Source organism: Chenopodium album, chromosome 7 (assembly GCF_948465745.1).
Source record: "Chenopodium album chromosome 7, dcCheAlbu1.1, whole genome shotgun sequence".
Lineage (NCBI taxonomy): Eukaryota > Viridiplantae > Streptophyta > Magnoliopsida > Caryophyllales > Amaranthaceae > Chenopodium > Chenopodium album.
The window spans coordinates 15,854,324-15,874,461 of NC_137840.1; the positions used below are offsets into that span (position 1 = coordinate 15,854,324).

The following is a 20,138-nucleotide window of genomic DNA, read 5'->3' on the forward strand; positions in this document are numbered from 1 at the left end:
AGAGTTGTCCTGATAAACTCTGTTCTTATGAGTGTCCATGTATACTGGTCTCAAATTATAGTTCTCCCTAAGGCTATTTTTTAGAGTATTAATACCATATGTAGAAATTTTCTATGGCATGGTAAGGATATTAACAAACGTAGAAATATTTCCTGGGATAGAGTGTGCTGCAAGAGAAAGAAGGAGGATTAGATATTAAAATGCTGAACTCTAAAATTTAGTTGCAATGGGAAGCATGCATGGGCCATTGCCCAAAAATAGGATAATCTTTGTGTCAAATGGGTTAATGCAGTCTATATAAAAGGGCAGAACTCAATGAATTATAAGCCTAGAGTAGACTGTAGTTGGTATTAGAAGAAAGTATGTGAAGTGAAAGACAAGCTGCAAAGTATTTATAGCCTTGCCACAATTGGGCATGGTAAATATAGTATCAACAAGAGCTATGAACTACTCACTGCTGGAAAAGAAATATGTAGATAGGATTCTCTGGTTTGGGAAAAGAAAGCAGTGCGTAAACATCAATTTATTTCCTGGATGGCCATACAAAGGAGACTAAAGACTAGGGATAGACTACACATAAATACTCAACAGAATGAGAAGTTGTGTTTATTATGTGCTGAGGTTCCAGAAACTAATGATCATTTTGTCTGGAACTACAAATACAGCAGTATCTTGTGGACTGGGATCAGAAATTGGATTGGTTTTTGGCCTAAAAGATTGCATTTGAATAATTATGTAAGAAATTGTAACAAAATTAGATCAAGATTTCAGAAAAGCTAAGTGTTTTGAATATTTGTGTCCTGGCTGTATTATACCAGATTTGGAGGGTGACAAAAACATTCTTGGATTTGAAGATTATGCATATACCCGTGATAGCTAGGCAGATTAAGAATGAAGTGAAAGTTAGAATTCTAAGTGTGAATAGCTCGAAGTTAAATGCAGAGAATAGAGAGTGCCTGGAAGCTTTGCCTATATAGGGAGTAGTATACAGGGTTGTTTTGTTCTATAGAGTTTTGTTATAGGTTGTCTTGTTTTTAGCCTATGTAGTTTATATTCTTGGAAAACTTGATTGCTTTCCTTTTTGGTGCAATAATGACGAATTACATTTATTTAGGATTTATAGGCATGTTCATGCTAGTTTTATAGTTGCTTTTTAGATCTTTTTGTAGGTTGCAAATGCATAATTTATTTGTTTCTTACTCTATTACAATCCGTTTGTGTTTTTCTTAATGTTTCAGGTGATTTCATAGTCATTTGGACGCTTTCGTAGCGTTTGGAGTTGATTCGAATGATGTTTAGCCGGATGGAAGCCGATGAATTGAGTTTGTTAATCTAATATCTCATGTTCGTGGATGTTGACTATGAGGATTTTATGCATAGAAAAGGAAAATTGCATCCACAATGATCGTTATGCACTTTTCGGAATTGAAGTTGAGTTAGAAACGAAGAAAAACGATAATTTACAAAGTGGCAAAACTGACCTTTGTCCACTCTTTTGGTCATAACTTGAATTCTACAAATTGGATTGAAGCGATTCAAATTGCGTTGGAAAATAGACTTGTACAAATTTCCAATATTACGTCACACGCCCAAAGAAATCTCCTAGAACAGAAGATATGTTCGTTTCAATCTGAGCAATGCAATCAGTGACGAGGTGTGAAACAGCAGGGCTGGCTGCGCCTCTGCCCCGCGCACACTTGAGGCCACCTAATGCCAGGCTGCGGCTAGACCAGCGTCCTCAGGTCTGGTTGAGCATCCCTTGAAGCCTCGAGTAGCTTCGTCGTCCCACATCGTACTTAGTCTTCGTGCCACTTCATCTTTTATCATCCAATAGTAATTCAACTTGTGTAATTTGTATTTTCTTATTTCTTTTCTTTAATTTGTTTTAGATAAGTTTTCGGATATTATAAATACTCAAGGGATATTATTTTTCCCTTATGCCTTTTTATACTTTTTATTTTACGTTCGTTGTACTTTTCTTTCTAGCCCTAGTTTTTTCATGGATAACTCCATGGATTCCTTCATGGATTTGTCCTTGAATTTGTTACTTTAATTTATAGAGGTAATTTTATTTCTTTACGTTTAATTATGCTTTATTTACTATTTTTAGTTTTTATTATTTATTTCATGCTAAAGTAGTTTATTTCTAGGGTTTGGGAATCCATGTTTATTTAATAAATCTTGATTGATGTTTTTGATATATTGATTGTTGATTTCTCTAATTGATAGTGTTTTATTGTTAATCTTGCAACCTGATCAATTGTTTGATTAATTATAGTTAATAAGAGTTTGAATCGTAAGATCTTACTTTTAGAGGCTTCCCTACAATTAGCAATCTAGTTATGTTAGTGACCGTACTGCATATGTTTAATTGAGAACGTTAAGACCCGACCGTAGGCTTAGAAATTGCTCTAGATAATTAATTGATTGAATTGTTATTGATATTTGATAGATTTAAAACTTTAAACATGGTGAACCATAACCCTATATCTTTTTATTAATTGTTTTATTTTTATTTTTAATTTAGACTACTTTTCTACCCCAATTTCGTGACATAGTTTAGTTTCACCAAATTCTTAAAGGTTAGATTAAATAGTCATCTCTCTGTGGATTCGACCCTACTTACCCTTCTACATTGTTAGTTGGTTTTGTTAGGAATTTATTTTTGACAAGCATACGACAACCTATCAAATTTTGGCGTCGTTGCTGGGGAGATGGCTTAATTTATTTAAATTCTTATTTGGTGAGACTAATCTATATATATATATATATATATATTCTTTTTTTTTTCTCTACTAATTCTTGTGTTTGCAGATTTCTCTTGCTCTTTTGTGAATTTATTTTAATGGCTATTTTTATTTTCCACAATTTAAGAATGATGAGGTTTTTTAGAGATATTATTATAGGCTTGGTGACTTTGTTGGTCCTAATCATGGAATTGAAAAATGGGATATGTGCTTAGTGATTTATGAGGGTCTAAATGAAGAAACTAGGTTTATTTTTGAGTCTATATTATGTAGTGGAGGATCTTTTGATTGGGATTTTATTGAGTGGTTAGCTAGAGATATATATGAGTTGGAAATGACATTGTATGCTAAAACAATTCTAGAAAATTTCTTTTCCTTCACTAATTTGACCAATACTCCATCCCCTTGCTATTGTCCCCATTGTAATTCATATGATCATGATGTCTCTTCTTGTTCTTACAATAACTCTTTTATGCATGTTCTAAATCCCTCTCCCAAGTATGAAGTGCATTCTATTGTAAAATCTAGTACCTTACCATACATTTATGATGATGATGAAGGGTGGATTAAGAATAAAAATTTTCATGAGATTGTTTATGAATTAATAGATACTCAAGATGAGAACAAGATGGATACGTGTGATATTTTTGAGGATGATGAGCCATTATTTGATGAATTAGTGGCTAAGGAACCATTAGTTACAAAGCTTCAAGTTAAAGACTCTTGTGTTAGCTTTTAAAAGAAGTATCTCCATTGCATGATGGTGGAAAATTGGACCTTGATGTTCATTCTAAAAGATTTATATTGCCCAAAGAACAAGTAGAGAGAAGTTGTAAATTGGACCTTTTCTTTTAATTTTGATTATTCTTCCTCTTCATTTTCTTTTAATTTCTCTTCTGATTTTTCTAACCCCTGTATTTCAAGATTTGTGTGCTTGTATTCAAGCCATATGTGGTGCTCAATGATATGTTTGCAGGGGCGTATGATAAGTTACTCAAGGCATTGGATTCTTTCGATTGACGAATTGAGTACGGTCGCGTGGGATCTTCAAAACCAACGCTAATTGGGAGACAACCCAATTTTCTTTTTGTTTTTTTTTTCTACTTCCTATTTTTTTTTTTGTTATTTAAATAATAATGCTAATGCGTGTTCAAGTGATGAACTTAATTTATTGCTAGGTACAAACATAGATAAGTTCCTTGGCTACGTCAGCTACCCAATTACAACTACCAATTGTGGTGGAGGTGTCTATACCTTTTGATGATCCCTTCGCTTACCCACCCATTTGTGAGTTGTACTTCTCCCTTATTTATGCTTTAGTTTCCTCTTTGTTCACATTGAGGACAATGTGATGTTTAGTTTGGGGAAGATGATTATCATCATTATTTTTCAACATATTAGTTATGTTAGTTTTAGCTTAGTTTTAAATTGCTTTTCTTAGGACTGTTGCATGGTTTGTACCGTATATTAGGGATGGGAGTTTACATGTAACCAAAAAAAAGTATTGCTTTCTTAGTTTAGTTTTGTTTTTGTTAATGCATTCTTGTGTCTATCTTCCATATTTGACGTTGAATCGTGTACGGATTAGATTAGACTCTCTTGAGCTTCTTCTCATCATAATTCTGATTTTGAAATTTGGTTGGTGTGCTTTATACGTTGATAACTGCGTAGCATTGTAGCCTGCAATTAATTGGTTTGTGGCAAGATGTTTTGCTCTTTTTTAGTCTAGCTAGTCGAGATTTTTGTAGACCCCAAGCCATATAAGTTTTTGAACCCTGATTGATTGACTATCACATTTATAAGAGTCTATATTTTTGTATGTGTGATAGTTCATGGAGTAACTTTGATCTTGATTTTGCCTTGAGACTCATAGTAATTTGGTTGTGACGAGTGCATGATTGAAATGATTAAGGTCTTTCTTTTTTTTATTTTGAGCCTCCATTAGTTATTTTGGTACATTTTCTCCCTAATTGTTACCCATGTTGAGCTTTACCTTTCATTGAATTAGCCTTATTACAAGCCTTTGGCCTCAATTGGTTACTATTCCCAAGCTTAGCTTGGGGAAGTGGTCCATCTTGTGGTTTGTGATTTTTATTTTGCTAAATATTTGCTTTGTGGTGCAATAAAGGAAATTTTGAATGGAAGTTCAAGGTTATTATTCACAAAAAAAAAAATTAAAAAAAAAAAGAAAGAAAAAAATAGCAGACAAATGGGGTTTGAAAAGAAAAGAAAAGAATGAAAAAGAAATATATAAAGTAAAAAAGGGGTTGAAGAAAGAAAGGGAAGAAGAGGAAATCAAATTACTTTGGTGTATAGTGATTTTTGTTTTGGATTTTATGGTGTATGGAGAGACTAGATGCTAAGCGAGGTTATCCTTTACATTCATTCGGTTGTGTTATTATTCCGGACTATCATTACCACTGTCCTAGCTAGCTCATCTCTCACATTTCCCAAAATGTATATCCTACCTTTCACCCTAGCCCCATTACAACCTTATAAAGACCTTTTGATCTTCATGCATAAGTTGTGATTGAGTGAACCAAGTTTTGATTCAAAGTTAAAGAGTATTTGTTGCATTCTAATCTGTTAGGGAACCTCTCGTGCTCAACTTTAGCATATCTATAGGAAATCGGCGAAGACTAGCTTGTACAGAGATTGATTGTGGCCTCTAGATTGATGAGTCAATTGCAGGACAATGAATGCTGCGTGGTTCTATTTGTATCTGAGCCAGATTTCAGTATCGCTAATTTTGGTTTGATTGTTCGCTCGAGAGTCGAGTCGGTCTTATTCTGGTTCCCTAGAAGTCATGTTATCTTGTTTCCATGTCTTGAGTCTAGTGTTGCTTGGGGACAAGCAATGGTTTAGCTTGGGGGAATTTGATGAATTATAGTTATATAGTATTTCTAGGCATGTTTATGTTAGTTTTATAGTTGCTTTTAGATTTTTTTTGTTGCGTTTTAGGTCGCAAATGCATAAGTTATTTGTTTTGTACTCTATTATGCTCCGTTTAGGTTTTTCTTAATGTTTCTATGGATTTCATAGTCATTTGGACGTCTTCGTAGTGTTTAGAGTTGATTCGAATGATGTTTGGATGGAAGTCGATGAATTGAGTTTATTAATCGAAGATCTCATGTTTGTGGATGTTGACTTTGAGGATTTTATGCATGCATGGAAAATGAAATTTTCATCCACAATGATCTTTATGCACTTTTCGGAACTAAAGTAGTTAGAAACGAAGAAAAATGATAATTTACAAAGTGGAAAAACTGACCTTTGTCCACTCTTTTGGTCATAACTTGAGTTCTACAAGTTGGATTGAAGCGATTCAAATTGCGCTGAAAACTATACTTAAAGAGCTTTCCAATAATAGGTCACACGCCCAAAGAAGTCTCCTAGAACAGAAGATATGGCCGTTTGAATATGAGCAATGCAATCAGTGATGAAGTGTAAAACCGCAGTGCTGGCTGCGCCTCTGCCCCGCGCCCACTCGAGGCCACCTGATGCTAATTCCAGGCCGCGGCTAGGCCTGCGCCCGCATGTATGGTCGAGTAGCCCTTGAAGCCTCGAGTAGCTTCGTCGTCCCACATCGTACTTAGTCTTCGTACCACGTCATCCTTTATCATCCAATAGTAATACAACTTGTGTAATTTGTAGTTTCTTATTTATTTTCTTTAATTAGTTTTAGATAAGTTTTAGGATATTATAAATACTCAATGGATATTATTTTTCCGTTATGCCATTTTATACTTTTTATTTTATGTTCGTTGTAGTTTTCTCTCTAGCCCTAGTTTTTCATGGACAACTCCATGGATTCCTCCATGGATTTGTCCTTGAATTTGTTACTTTAATTTGTACAGGTAATTTTATTTCTTTACTTTTAATTATGTTTTCTTTATTATTTCTGGTTTTTATTATTTATTTCATGCTAGAGTAGTTTATTTCTAGGGTTTGAGATTCCATGTTTATTTAATGAATCTTGATTGATGTTTTTGATATTTTGATTGTTGATTTCTCTTATTGATAGTGTTTTATTGTTAATCTTGCAACCTGATCAATTGTTTGATTAATTATTGTTAATAAGAGTTTGAATCGAAAGATCTTACTTTTAGAGGCTTCCCTACAATTAGCATTTCTTATTATGTTAGTGACCGTACTTCATATGTTGAATTGAGAACGTTAAGGCCCGACTATAGACTTAGCAATTGCTTTAGATAATTAATTGATTGAATTGTTATTGATATTTGATAGATTCAAAACTATAAACATGGTGAACCATAACCCTCTATCTTTTTTATTAATTGTTTTATTCTTATTTTTAATTTAGACTACTTTTCTACCCTAATTTCGTGACATAGTTTAGTTTCACCAAATTCTTAAAGTTTAGATTTAATAGTCATCTCTATGTGGATTCGACCCTACTTACCCTCCTACATTGTTAGTTGGTTTTGTTAGGAATTTATTTTTGACAGTTACACGACAACCTTTCAAATAATACTACTTATTTACCAAAAAAAAAAATTTAAACATTTAGGGAAATTTGTCAAAAATAACACCACCTTTCACCGGTCTTCCAAGAATATAACAACCTTTGGATTATTTCAAAATAAAACAACCTTTGATGCACATCTGCCAAAAATAAAACGTAACCGATTGATAACCTATTAAATAGGTTACTAATGACACGTGTCATAATGTCATTGGTCAATATTTTTTTAACATTTTAAAAAAATAAACTTAAAATTAAAAAAAAATACATAAAATTAAATAAAAAAATAAAAACTGAAATAAAAAAATTCCCTCTCCCTGCTGCAGCTACCCCTATCACCGAGTTCCCCTTAAACGCCAGCGGCCAGAGCCTCCTACCACGGTGCCTGAAAATAGCTTGAAGATCTTCTTCTTCCAATTCTTCTTTCATTCAAGCTTTCTCTCTCCTTTGAAATACCCCTAATTATCTACCCTCATCAAAAAATCAAGAGTTTTACAATGTTCATCCCATGATTCGATTTAGTGGGTTAATTTTGAGAGTGAGAATAGAAGCTCAGTGGCGTCGTTGCATCATTTGGCGCTTGGGAAATGGGGTGGAGACGGCTTGTGGGGCGGCGGGGAAATGGGAAATGGGTTTGTGCTACTGTCGGTGGGAGATGAGGTTTTTCGGGGGGAGGGGGAGGCAGAGGGGTTTTTGGGTGGGGGAAGGGGGTGGTCAGGATGGGGCACCGCAAGCGCCGGGTAGGGGACTCTGGCCGTCGGCGGTGATGGTGATGTTGCTATCAATAAGGGGAGGGGTTTTTTCAATAAAAAAAATTCAGTTTATTTTAGTTTTAAGTTTTTTTAATTTAAATTTTATTTTTTAAAATCATTATTATTAAAAAAAATGTTAAAACAAAATATATTTTTTTTCAACCAATCACACATGGACACATGTAAAACAGGTTATAGGTTTTTTGTTCTATTTTGGGCGGATGTGCATCAAAGGTCGTTTTATTTTGAAATCCAAAGCTCGTTCTATTCTTGGAAGATCAGTGAAAGGTGGTGTTATTTTTGACAAATTTTCCAAACATTTATTATACAACCTTATTTAAAAGTTCGTAAACCTCATGTTTTCAAGAAAATTTGGGTTGACTCAGTCTATACCTTTAATTGGCCACCTATAGAAATCAAGCACAACCCGTATTATACATCTATCTTAACCCATTCAAAAGTGGAAACCTTCAAAAATTGGTCAACATCCTTGGGGAATAGTGATATGAGTCTAAAGTCCATGTAGTTTACTGTACATTTGGCCAAAATTTGCTTCTATTGTCTGGCTATACATGTGGGTATTTGAATTATTTGAGTTTCAATTTCATTTAATTTGAGTTTCAATTTAATTTGGTTGGAATTTTGGTTTCATTTTGTTAGTCATTATTTGAGTTTCAATTTCATTTGGTTGAAATTTTGGTTTCATTTGGTTAGTCATGATCATTTGGGATGGCACTTTATTTACGGGATTGGATTGAAAGGAGGTTTGTGAATTATGTTGTAATTGTGTTTTAATTTAATTCCTAATTGTTTTTATGTTGTAATTGTGTTTTCATATAATTCCTAATTGTTTTATCAGACTATTAATTCTAATACTAACTTCATTATTTGAGTAATTTAATTGAGTAAATGTAGTTTTTTGTTGCTTTGTTTGATCTGCTTTAATCGTATTATATGTGGTGATCTTAAGTATGTTGTTGGACATTGTTTGGTAAGTAACTTTGTTTGAGTTAATTTTAATTCTGAATAAATTGTGCTTAGCTATTATTGTGAATAATTTAGGTGTGTTTTAGTTGGTTTTGACATTGTGTTAACTGTGTGCATAATTTTTTTTAACTGTTAAATTCTTTATAACAAAGATGACAAATGTACAGTAAAGCAGAATTGTTGATTTTATTTTAGCTAGAGTTATTTTTTAATGCTAGGATTATTATCTGATTGGCTTAATTTTTTTTTTTTCAGGGTTTTTTTTATAATTTTTTAATAAAGGGGATTATAGATTATGGTTGGTTTTAAGATATTTGTTCAATTAAGATATTATTTGAGTTTAGTTTGTACATGGTACCATTATAGGGTGGCTTGCTTATCTTGAAAATTGGAGATAATTAAGTAAAGTCTATGGATGGTACAATCATAGGGTGGCTTGCCCATACTGCTACTGTTTAATACAGTGTGTGGTTGTGTTTTTTTCCTGGATTTGGTGCGTCTGGTTTGGCTTGGTAATTCTTGTGTGTGTATTTTATTTTTGTGTCCTTTTCACATTTTTTTTTCTTGATCATTTTACTGTTGATTTTTGTTGGTTTTATAGGGTTTTTTTTTTAATTTTTTAAGGGCTAAATTTATTATTTTTTCCTGGTTTTTGGTGCGTCTGGTTTTGCTGGCAATTCTTGTGTGTGTATTTTATTTTTGTGCCCTTTTCACATTTTTTTTTCTTGATGGTACTCAGCTCTTTTTTCCTAGTCTATATATACTTTGCTTTAGGTTAGAAGGTTTTATTGTGCTGGGTGTTATTTACCTTTTCTATAGGTATTGTTATTCTTTTTTTTTTTAATTAATTAATTAATTTAATTATATTCAATTTATGTTGTTTCTGATTCATTGTTTATGCAATATATAATGTGTAGAATGATACTGAATTTGAATACTGGACTTAATTAGCCTGGACTTTATGATTTTGGACCAAAATTAGTGGACAGTAATAAGGGGCTGAACCATGTAATGGAGCTATGGAATGCAGTCTGAATATGGATTCTAATACAATTATTAAAATTGGATGAGTGTTTTTTGAGTAGTTTGATAATTATGTTGGGTTTTAAATGATGTTTGAACCATAGATGATGCTATTGCTACTAATTAGTTTGTGTATTATTAGATTCAAATTCAGATTTCTATGGTCATGAGTAGTTTGATAATTATGTTGGGTTTTAAATGATTTTTGAACTATAGATCATGCTATTGCTACTAATTTGTTTGTGTATTATCATTAATTTCTTATTCAGTTGTTTTGCTTATTTTGATAGTTGTATGATTTCCATGTTATTTTTGGTTCAGGTTATTGCTCTGGTATTTCTATTTTATTGTTTTAGTTATGTTTATTGTGGAACAATCTTAGATAATTGTAGATTTGTTCCATAATTTATTGCTCGTATAGTTAATGAGAATGATCAAGAATGATTTATTAGAAGTAGTTTTGCTTCTAATTGTGGATTTAATAATTTTTAAAAAAAATTAAATGTTGTGTAGGAGTTCTTTGGAGACTATTGATTGCTTTTTACAAGATGAATTCATCCGTCGAAAATCGCAGTTTGTTGGTGAGTTATCTTGGTTTATTTCTTAATTTCTTAATAATTAATAGTTAATTAATCATTTCTTAAGAGCTATGTGGTTTCAAGAAAAGTGTGCATAGTTTAATATGTGTTTATCCTGACTTGTTTAATATATTTATTAGCCAATGTTCTGATTAATTAAGAAGGTTTCAATTTTTTTTTAAAAATGTGTAAGCTTTGTATTTGTTGTATGCTTTCTTTATTGAGCGAAAGACATGACCTTTCCCTTCTAAGCAGGGTTGTGTGCTTTCCTTGGTGTATTTGGTATTGTTGTTTATCCTTTATTTAGTTTAGGATTGTATTAGAGATTATTTTGGTTAGTATAGAATGGTAGTGGTATACCAGTCCTTATAGATAGTTAACAGATCATCAAAACTGGAATTTATTATATATAAGAACTACAATCAAAGTTGTCGATGTATTGGAAACATTGGTCTTTCATATAGGCTGCTACTTAATGTAATTCATTTACTTACACAGGTCATGGTGGAAGTGATGTACCTTATTGTAGTTCCATTTCAGCCATTATTGGAACATATTACTGACTGTGTTGGACTTGGAAAACCAGTTTTTCATATTACTAATTTTCTTGGAAATAAGGTAGCTGTTAAGATTCAGACAAAGAGTGGTAATGAGGAGTATGTTTATGATGGTGGTGAGTGTGGAACACTAAAGAGATCTGCTGAAAAAGTTGTTGAACTGGCAATACATGGCCTCATGAATTTGTATGATGTGGCTGTTGAAGATTTTACTGCAGAACAAATTCGGTCTTAAAAGAGATGTGCTACTTTGCTCCGAATGAAGAGTCGTCAACCGGGAATTAGTGATGGTAATGAAACCCTTGGAGCAAATTAGAGTCTCCTTGCTACTGGATCTGGTTTGCCTATGCATAGTGTTACTTTAGACTACAAGCTGTTTCTGAAAACTATTCTCAAGCGTACCGGTGCTGCCATTTCACCAATTATGACTCTTAAGTTCAGTGGTGAGCATTATTTTTCATGGACTATGGTCACTTTTTCACCAAGTGAAGAACTTCCTGAGTGTATCTTTGGAGATACCCGTCCTGAATGTGAAGTTGCTGAGCAGAATCTGGCTAGAAAGATTATTTATTTCTTGCTTCACAACTTCAACTTTTATATTGATGATGCCAATTATGGTCGAAGTGCCCTACAAACTACTTTTTCTATGCTTAACAATGAAAGGGACCTAACTAAGAAGGGTATCAAACGTCGTGCTGAAAAATTTGGTAAAGTAGTGTCTTTCTCTGTGACCCCTAAAGGCAAGGAATCAGAAATTCCTTCTCAGATTGTTGTTCCGCCAAAAAACGACATTCTAGGCCATCATTTGGAGTTGTTTCATCATCTGGAGATACTTCTGCCAGGGTTCTGCGTAGTGTACCTAGGGAGCTAGAAATTGTATTTAAGCGCAGGAAAACTGAGTAGGATTATGGCATTGTTGCTTATCTTCCCTGCTTTTGTGAAGAGATAGAGGGCTATGGATATCTTTTGTATTTTGGTTCTTGTGAAGAAGGCATCTAATCTTTAGACTACTGAGCAATATTAGTCTTTGTTTATGTGTAGTAGGATATGTTTGCCACTCTCTTCTATGTTTCTGGTTTAAAGAGAGTTGGCCAATGGATTAAAGGATGGCTTTGGAATTGTAATTTTGAATTACGGTTGGGATGTGTAAATATAATGTAGGTATTCTAGGTGTGTGCTCTAGGATTGTAAACTAAGCTATTTAGTAATGTAGTATGTGCTCAGTATTATGAACTAAGCACTTTAGTAATGTAAGGCTTTTGGAATATGCTAAAGATTATTGCAATCAAAGTGTTGTTTATGTACTGAATCTGCATTCTGTAATGAATAATATTTTATTTAATGTGTTATTTATAGTTGCTTTTTTTGTTACATAGTTATTTTTGCTATTGACAGGGTAAAGTCGTATCCCCTAATAAAAAATAATTACCTAAATCACTAACTAAGGTAGATAGGGAAGTAGGGTCGATCTCCACAGGGAAACAAGTCTTTTAACTCCTAATTGATTATTATAATCTAAATTATTTAAGTAACCAATATTTATAATTAACTATGAAACTAAACTACAAAGAATAGGAATAGGGAGAAAACAATATATGAAAGGATCTAGGGCATAGGTTCACCAACAAATAATACTCCAGGGTAAAACATAGTAATCAATCATTGACATTGCATAAATAACATGGTTAACAGGCTCTCGCAATTTATTAATCAACATAGATCTAACAGGCTCTCGCAATTTACTAGATCTAAGTTCTTATTGAAAATAACCTTTAATATCAAATTAACATCTGCTCGATTCATCAATTTAATATTGCTATACTTTTACAAGCCGCAATTGTAAAACATTAAAACAATCCAATAAGAAATTATCATGCAATACCAATAATTAATAATAGTCAATCATCAATGCATCAATTAACCAGATTGTAAAGGGCTCTCGCTACGTATTACAATCACACAATTAATTTATCGGTATTAAATCTCATCTCTCGAATCTTGACTTAACCATTTAAAAATTAACTTGCCTATAGAAACTAGACCTAAACATTAATTCTCATCTCTCGATTCTTGAATCAATATTGTCAAACTCATGCATAAAAGATAGGCCTAATCTAGTCACAGAGCATTAAATCAATCAATAGGAAATTAATCTAGCATTGATAATCAACAACAATAATTTACCCCTTCATATTATTTATTAGATCCCCATAAACCCTAGAAATTAAACTACTCACACATATTAAAAACTAAACTAATCAAAGTAATAAAATAAATCATGATGAAAGGAATAAAATAAATAAGATTAAAGGAAGAGAAATCGTTACCAAAATAAATCTGGAATTAATGAAAGAATTAAGAACAAGGGTTTAGAGAGAGAATTTAAGAGAGAGAACTAAGTAGAGAGAGAAAGTCTAAGAGAAGAGGTTCCGTAATAATAATCGTCCTAAAAACGTACTTAAAACAAAACTAAAAACAACTCCTAATTAGAAACTAATTGCTCGACAAAAGAGCCTTTCCAGAAACACGCGCCCGATCGGGCTAGCGCGCCTTTTTTCTCGCACAGCTCTTCTCACAGCCGCGCACGATCGAGCTAACAGCTCACCCGATCGGGCGCGCCTTTGGCCACGCACCAGCAAACTTGCGTGCCTTGCCCGATCGAGCTAAGCTGCCCGATCGGGCCCTTGCTTCACCTCGAGGCTCGGAGCTTCGATTGGGCTTATTTCTTCAGCCCAATCTGGATATCCACTTAGGGTCTTGATCACTCGGTCCATATACCTCGGTATCCCGATTACCGAGCCCTTAATCACCGGCTCTCACCGGTCTTGGGCTCCAAAGGTGGTCGTGTTTCTCCAATACTCGTGATTGCTCCAAAATATCTCGGGAAAATACTCCAAAAGCATAAATCCCTGCAAAAGTCAACCAAATCTACGAAAACACTAGAAAACACCGATTAGTAATAAAAGTGGCTCTAAAGAGCCAAAAACACTACTAATTATGACCGAGGGACGGGGGTAAAATACCATATAAGATGGACACATCAGCTATATTTTATGCTCATATATTTGTATTGTTATTAGCTATAGAATAGCTTTACAAAATTATTATTGCTTGAAAAGCATTATAATTTTCGCATTGATGATTTCTTTCAACTGTAAAATTTACAGGTTTGATATCAACATTGTATTACGAAGAAGGCATATGGTGAAAGAAGATATACATCTGTTGCATATAAAATGGGTTTTGATTCTTTAATTATATTTAAATCTTTTTCTAAAAAATATCTATGAAAAATAGTTTTTCTGTTGTGAAAGTAAAATAGAATCCATTGGTTACTTTTCTATTTTTATGGCGATGCTTAAAAACCTAAATACAATCAATAAGCTATACTTTGTGATATAAAAATATAAAATGGCTATACTTCTAAGTATTTGATTACATCTTTATAAAATGGCTATGCTTCTAAGTATTTGATTATATTTAGGATGCTGAAAGTGTGTATAGCATGTCTTTATAGTTTATTAGTCTATGATTGATTTCAAATAGCCTATATCATGTGTTTTATTTTTTTTGTTTGTTCAAGAATCTTTAAAACAACAACGGACAAGAGGAAAGCGCAAGTTAAATGATGAGGAATTTAAAACAGAAAGGCTATCTATTACAGTAGTTCAGAGTCTTCCATGTGTAACATCCATGAATCAACCATGGAAACTAGGAGGATATAGATAATCTTCCTGTTGAGTCAGGACAGTGTCTTCCAAATCGTAGACAATGTTCTTCTAAACGAGTGTTGGTTTCGGACAATGCAAATAGTTCCATTGTAGATGATGTTGGCACTACTGGATCTAATAAAAGTATGCTACATAAGAAAATAGAACGAAAAAAGAAAGTAGAGAAAGGCCAAGGTATCCATTTAATTATGGATATAATTATCTAAATCTTTGCTTTTTGTTATTCTATATCACTTAAGATGTTTCAAATAGTTTTGCTAACGATCTAGCTTAGGCACTTTAGAAATATTTTGTATGTAATATGTGGAATAATCTTTTTCTTATATTTCAAATGTGGAAACAATGCTCAAGGAAAAGACTAGAGTTAAGATGCCTAAAAGTAAATCAGATAAAAAGACAAGTAGTAGAAGTGGGAAAAAAAAAGGAACAAGGAATTGGTTCTGGTTTTTAAAAATTTGGAATAGTATCCAAGAATACTATCAAATGCAGCTTTGCTAATAGACTTAAATATTGTATCAGTTGAAATTGCACTAATATCTCGAGGAAAGATTCCTACTGAGGCACTTAAGTTACCAGCTCCTGGTGTATGTCCTAAATGTTTTGCTACAAAATTTGCTTATGAAACATTGTTCTTCTGCTGTCAAAATGGTGGTGTCCGGTTGGTTGAAAATGCTTGGCCGACAGAATTGATTAATCTTTTTACCTCTGATGGTGAAACAAGTGATCATTTAGAGCATACTCTCGAATGTATAATAATCTTTTTTCATTTACTTCATTGGGTGGAAGTATTGAAGCATTAAGTGAAAAAGGAATATTCGTCTTTAAACTTCATGGCCAAATATATCACAATAATCCTGATTTGTTACCGGATAATATGAAACCTAAGTATTTGTAGATGTATTTTTATGATGCTGAACACGAGATTAGGAACCGTAAAACTACTTTTCCACAAGTACGAGAAGACATTGTTCGAGTTCTCATGGAAGTGATGGAGTCTAATCCATATGCACGTTTTTTTCGTTCATTGAGAGAAATTTCTGTTGTGGAGAGCACATAAATTCATTTGAATAGCAATCCTGTTCTGGATCAACGAGTGTATAATGCTCATACTGCAAATGAAGTGGCAGTAATATGGTCTGAAGACACATCTTCTAGCCAGAGCAGTAGCCCTCATATTATTGTTTATGGGAAGTCAAATACGTCTCATAAAATTATGCATTATTTTGGGTGCTATGATCCACTTCAGTATCCACTCTTATTTCCACATGGAGATTGTGGATGGCACACAGGCCTTGAAAAATTAGAAGTTATTACTGATCAAGTCACAGATTCGGAGCAACAAGTTTGTCCCTTAGAGTTTATTAATAGTGTTGAGGATTTATTAGCTGAGGAAACTACAAGTACTGACTATCCATATTTTTTTAATACATTTGGTTTCAAAAATTAGAAATGAGAGTTTATTATGGGAAGATATTTATAAATATGGAGAATATTTTAGATTTTTTTTATCCCTAATCAATAGTTATGCTATAGTTCTGTTAAAACTTTTGCTTATGTTAATTACTAATCACATGTACAATAATAATGGTAAATGTTATAGTTGGATGTTGGCATTGTTGGTTGTTGCTGACTTTATGATTTTAAATTTGGCTAAATCAGATGCAGAAACTAGCAACAAAAGGAAGGTAAAGCGGATTTCCTATAGAGAATACTATGCCTATAAGCTGCAGATCAAGGAGACTAATTATTTACTCAGAGCTTGTCGTTTGTTGCAGCAGTATATTGTTGATATGTATGTTAAGCTTGAAAACACTAGGTTGGATTTCTTTCGCAAGAATCAGGCTGCCATTCGGGCTGATCTTTACCAGGATCTTATTGATAATTATGAGGCTGGGGAAACCAATTCTGGAAATGTTGGTCATTATGTCATACTACCACCCTCCTTTCTTGGTGGCCCAAGGGATCTACGAAGTAGATATCTCAATGAAGTCACTCTTGAACAAAGGTATGGAAAGCCGGATTTATTCATAACAATGATGTGCAATGCAAATTGGCGAGAAATCAAAGAACAATTAGCTCCTGGTGAGCTAGCACAAAATAGGCCTGATTTAGTTGCCAGAATTTTTCATGCAAAGTTGATTGCTCTTAAGAAACAGATAATGGAAGAGAAAATTTTTGGAGAGGTTGCAGCATTGATATATGTAGTTGAATTTCAAAAACGTGGCCTTCCTCATGCTCATATTTTGTTAATTTTGGCCCATGGGTATAAAATTAAAGATGCAGCTGCTTTTGATAAATTTGTATGTGCAGAATTACCTTCAGTAGGGAATCCTCATTTGCGAAAAGTTGTATTGCATCACATGATGCATGGTCCTTGTGGAAAAGCAAATCCTGAATGTTCTTGGATGAAACACAAGGATAAGGTTGGTGTGTGTAAATATGGATATCCAAAGGCATATGCAGCAGAAACAACAAGTCATGAAGATAGTTTTCCTGTGTATAAAAGAGCAAACACTGGAGAAATAGTTATGATTCAGGAAAAACCTATGAATAATAGATGGGTTATTCCATATAATCCATATTTATTAGCATTATTTGATTGCCATTTGAATGTTGAAGTTTGTCGACAATTTGTGCTATAAAGTATCTTTACAAGTATGTATATAAGGGTCATGACCGGGTTTCATTTAATGTTTCCTCTACTGATAATCCAAAACCTAGAGATGAAATAAAATAGTTTCAATCTGGTCGTTGGGTTTCTCCATGTGAAGCAGCTTGGCGTTTTTTTGGTTTCGGATTATTTGAAATGCATCCACCGGTATTACCACTTCAAATACACCTTCCTAATTTGTAGATTGTACAATTCCATTCAGCTAAAAATCTGGCATCAGTTGTAAATGACAGTAAAAGGCATAAAACAGCTCTTACATAATTTTTACAATGAATGCTGCAAATCCAGAAGGAACTAAGTATTTGTACTCAGAATTTTCAGAGCATTTTGTTTAGAATGCTTCTGCAAAGACATGGACAGAACGTGGAAATAAAAGAATATCCATTGGAAGAATGTCATTTGTAGGGCCAAGCGAAGGAGAACGCTATTTTTTACGCCTTCTTCTAGCTAATGTTCGTGGTTCTACATCTTTTGAAAATCTGAGAACAGTTAATGGTCATATATGTGCAGCATATCAGGAAGCAGCTCTGAAACTTGGTCTTTTAGTAGAGGATGGTGTTGTTGATAAATGTAGGCTCTTAGACGCTTATTTGCTACTGTACTCATCTTCTGCAATCCTAGCAATCCACTTGCTTTGTGGACTAAGTACTATATCCATCTTTCTGAAGATTTTGAACAAGCTTGTTCAAATAATCTTGAGAAAATTCAGCAACTTACAATTCGAGCTATAGAGCAGTATCTAGAAGAAATGGACAAGAACTTACAAGAATTTGGTCTTTCTCATCTAAAGCATGATATAGATGATCAGATTAGAAGGACACAGGACATTATCGATACCTTAGATGCACTTATACCTGATGCATATAGAGAAGCATGTTTAAGGCTGAATACCAAACAACAAGAAGCATTTGATTGCATCACGGAACACATTATTACAGAAAAATCAGGTGCATTTTTTGTTGATGGGGCCTGGTGGAACAGGTAAAACCTATCTGTATTGTGCATTATATGCAGCTGTTAGAGATCTGGGAAAAATAGTTTTGCCTACAGCGACTTCAAGTATAGCAGCGTCTAATATGGTGACTGGAAGAACAGCCCATTCACATTTTAAGATACCGATTGATCATACTATTTTAATGGCCTGTAGTGTACCAAAGCAAAGTGGTTTAGCTGCTTTGCTTAAAGAAGCAACTCTTATTATTTGGGATGAGGCTTCAATGGCCAAAAAGGAGAACATTGAAGCAGTTGATATACTTTTGCGTGATTTGTGTTTACCATCTATTCCTTTTGGTGGAAAAGTGGTCGTAGTTGGAGGAGATTTTAGGCAAGTACTTCCTGTAGTGCCTAAAAAATCACAAAATGAAGCTGTTGAAGCAAGTTTAGTATCTTCACATTTGTGGAGCCTATTTAAAAGGTTTAGACTTATAGACAATATGAGAGTAAGGACTGATAGTCACTTTGTAGATTTTCTACTTGCTATGGGAAATGGTGAATCGCAAACTGCAGAAATATCTCAGATTCAGTTACCACAGCATATAATGTTGCCTTTTGAAGATGCTACAGATGATCTGAATAAGCTAATTAATTTTGTATTTCCAGAAGTATAAATAGCAAATAGCTTTGAAAATATGTTCATCGACAGAGCAATTCTAACACCTTTGAATACTGCTGTAGATGACATAAATACTCAAATGATAGAAAAATTCCCAGGAGAAGTGGTTTGCTATAAGAGTTATGATGTTTTGCTGGATGATACAGGTAGTATTTATCTAATAGAGTTTTTTAATACACTTTGTCCTGGAGGAATGAGTCCACATGAACTGGTGCTAAAACAAGATTGTCCAGTCATTTTGCTTCGGAATATTGCTCCAGCTTCAGGTCTTTGCAATGGTACTCGGATGCTTTGTAAGCAATTTTATCCAAATGTAATTGAATGTGCCATAGTAACTGGACATCATGCAGGAGAACATGTTTTCATACCGAGAATAGATTTACGGCCTTCTAAATCACTGAATTACCCATTCAAATTCTAGAGAAGACAGTTTCCAATCAAGCTTAGCTTTGCTATGACCATTAACAAGGCTCAAGGGCAGACTTTATCTCAAGTTGTTTATATCTAAATAGACCTTGTTTCTCCCATGGATAACTTTATGTTGGTCTTTCAAGAGCCCAAAATTCATCGCAGATTAAAGTTTTATCAAAGCTAGTGTCAGGACAAGGCTCAACAACAACAGTTAGAAATGTTGTTTCATATGCTATTTTACAAAAAGCTGGCATTATTTTGTGAATCAATTTATGTAGCATGATAGTAAACATGGGGCAGAAAGCATAATTAGCAACTTTAAAGTAAAATAAATGATGTTTATGAATATTTAAATTTGTTCAAAATTATCTAAGGAATTTCGATATAACTGAATTTGTAAGTATTTGTATATTTTGTCACACTTTGCATGATTCTCTTTTCTTTTTAATTTATATATAAAAAGCATAGAAATTATATAAACATTATACTGGTGAACAAGAATTAAAATTTAAAATGGCTTTAGAAGCACTAAAATTTCACAACTACTATAAAAAGTAGTAGGATATCATTCATACTTTAGCAA

At 33.4% G+C, this 20,138-nt stretch overlaps 1 protein-coding gene across 1 annotated transcript; it reads left to right on the forward strand.

Moving 5' to 3' along the window:
• The first annotated feature begins 19,160 nt into the window (after positions 1–19,160).
• On the forward strand, positions 19,161–19,565 carry LOC145640046 (uncharacterized). Its single transcript, XM_081691357.1, has one exon. The coding sequence runs from the start codon at positions 19,161–19,163 to the stop codon at positions 19,563–19,565; it is 405 nt and encodes a 134-aa protein (XP_081547483.1).
• The last annotated feature ends 573 nt before the right edge of the window (positions 19,566–20,138 follow it).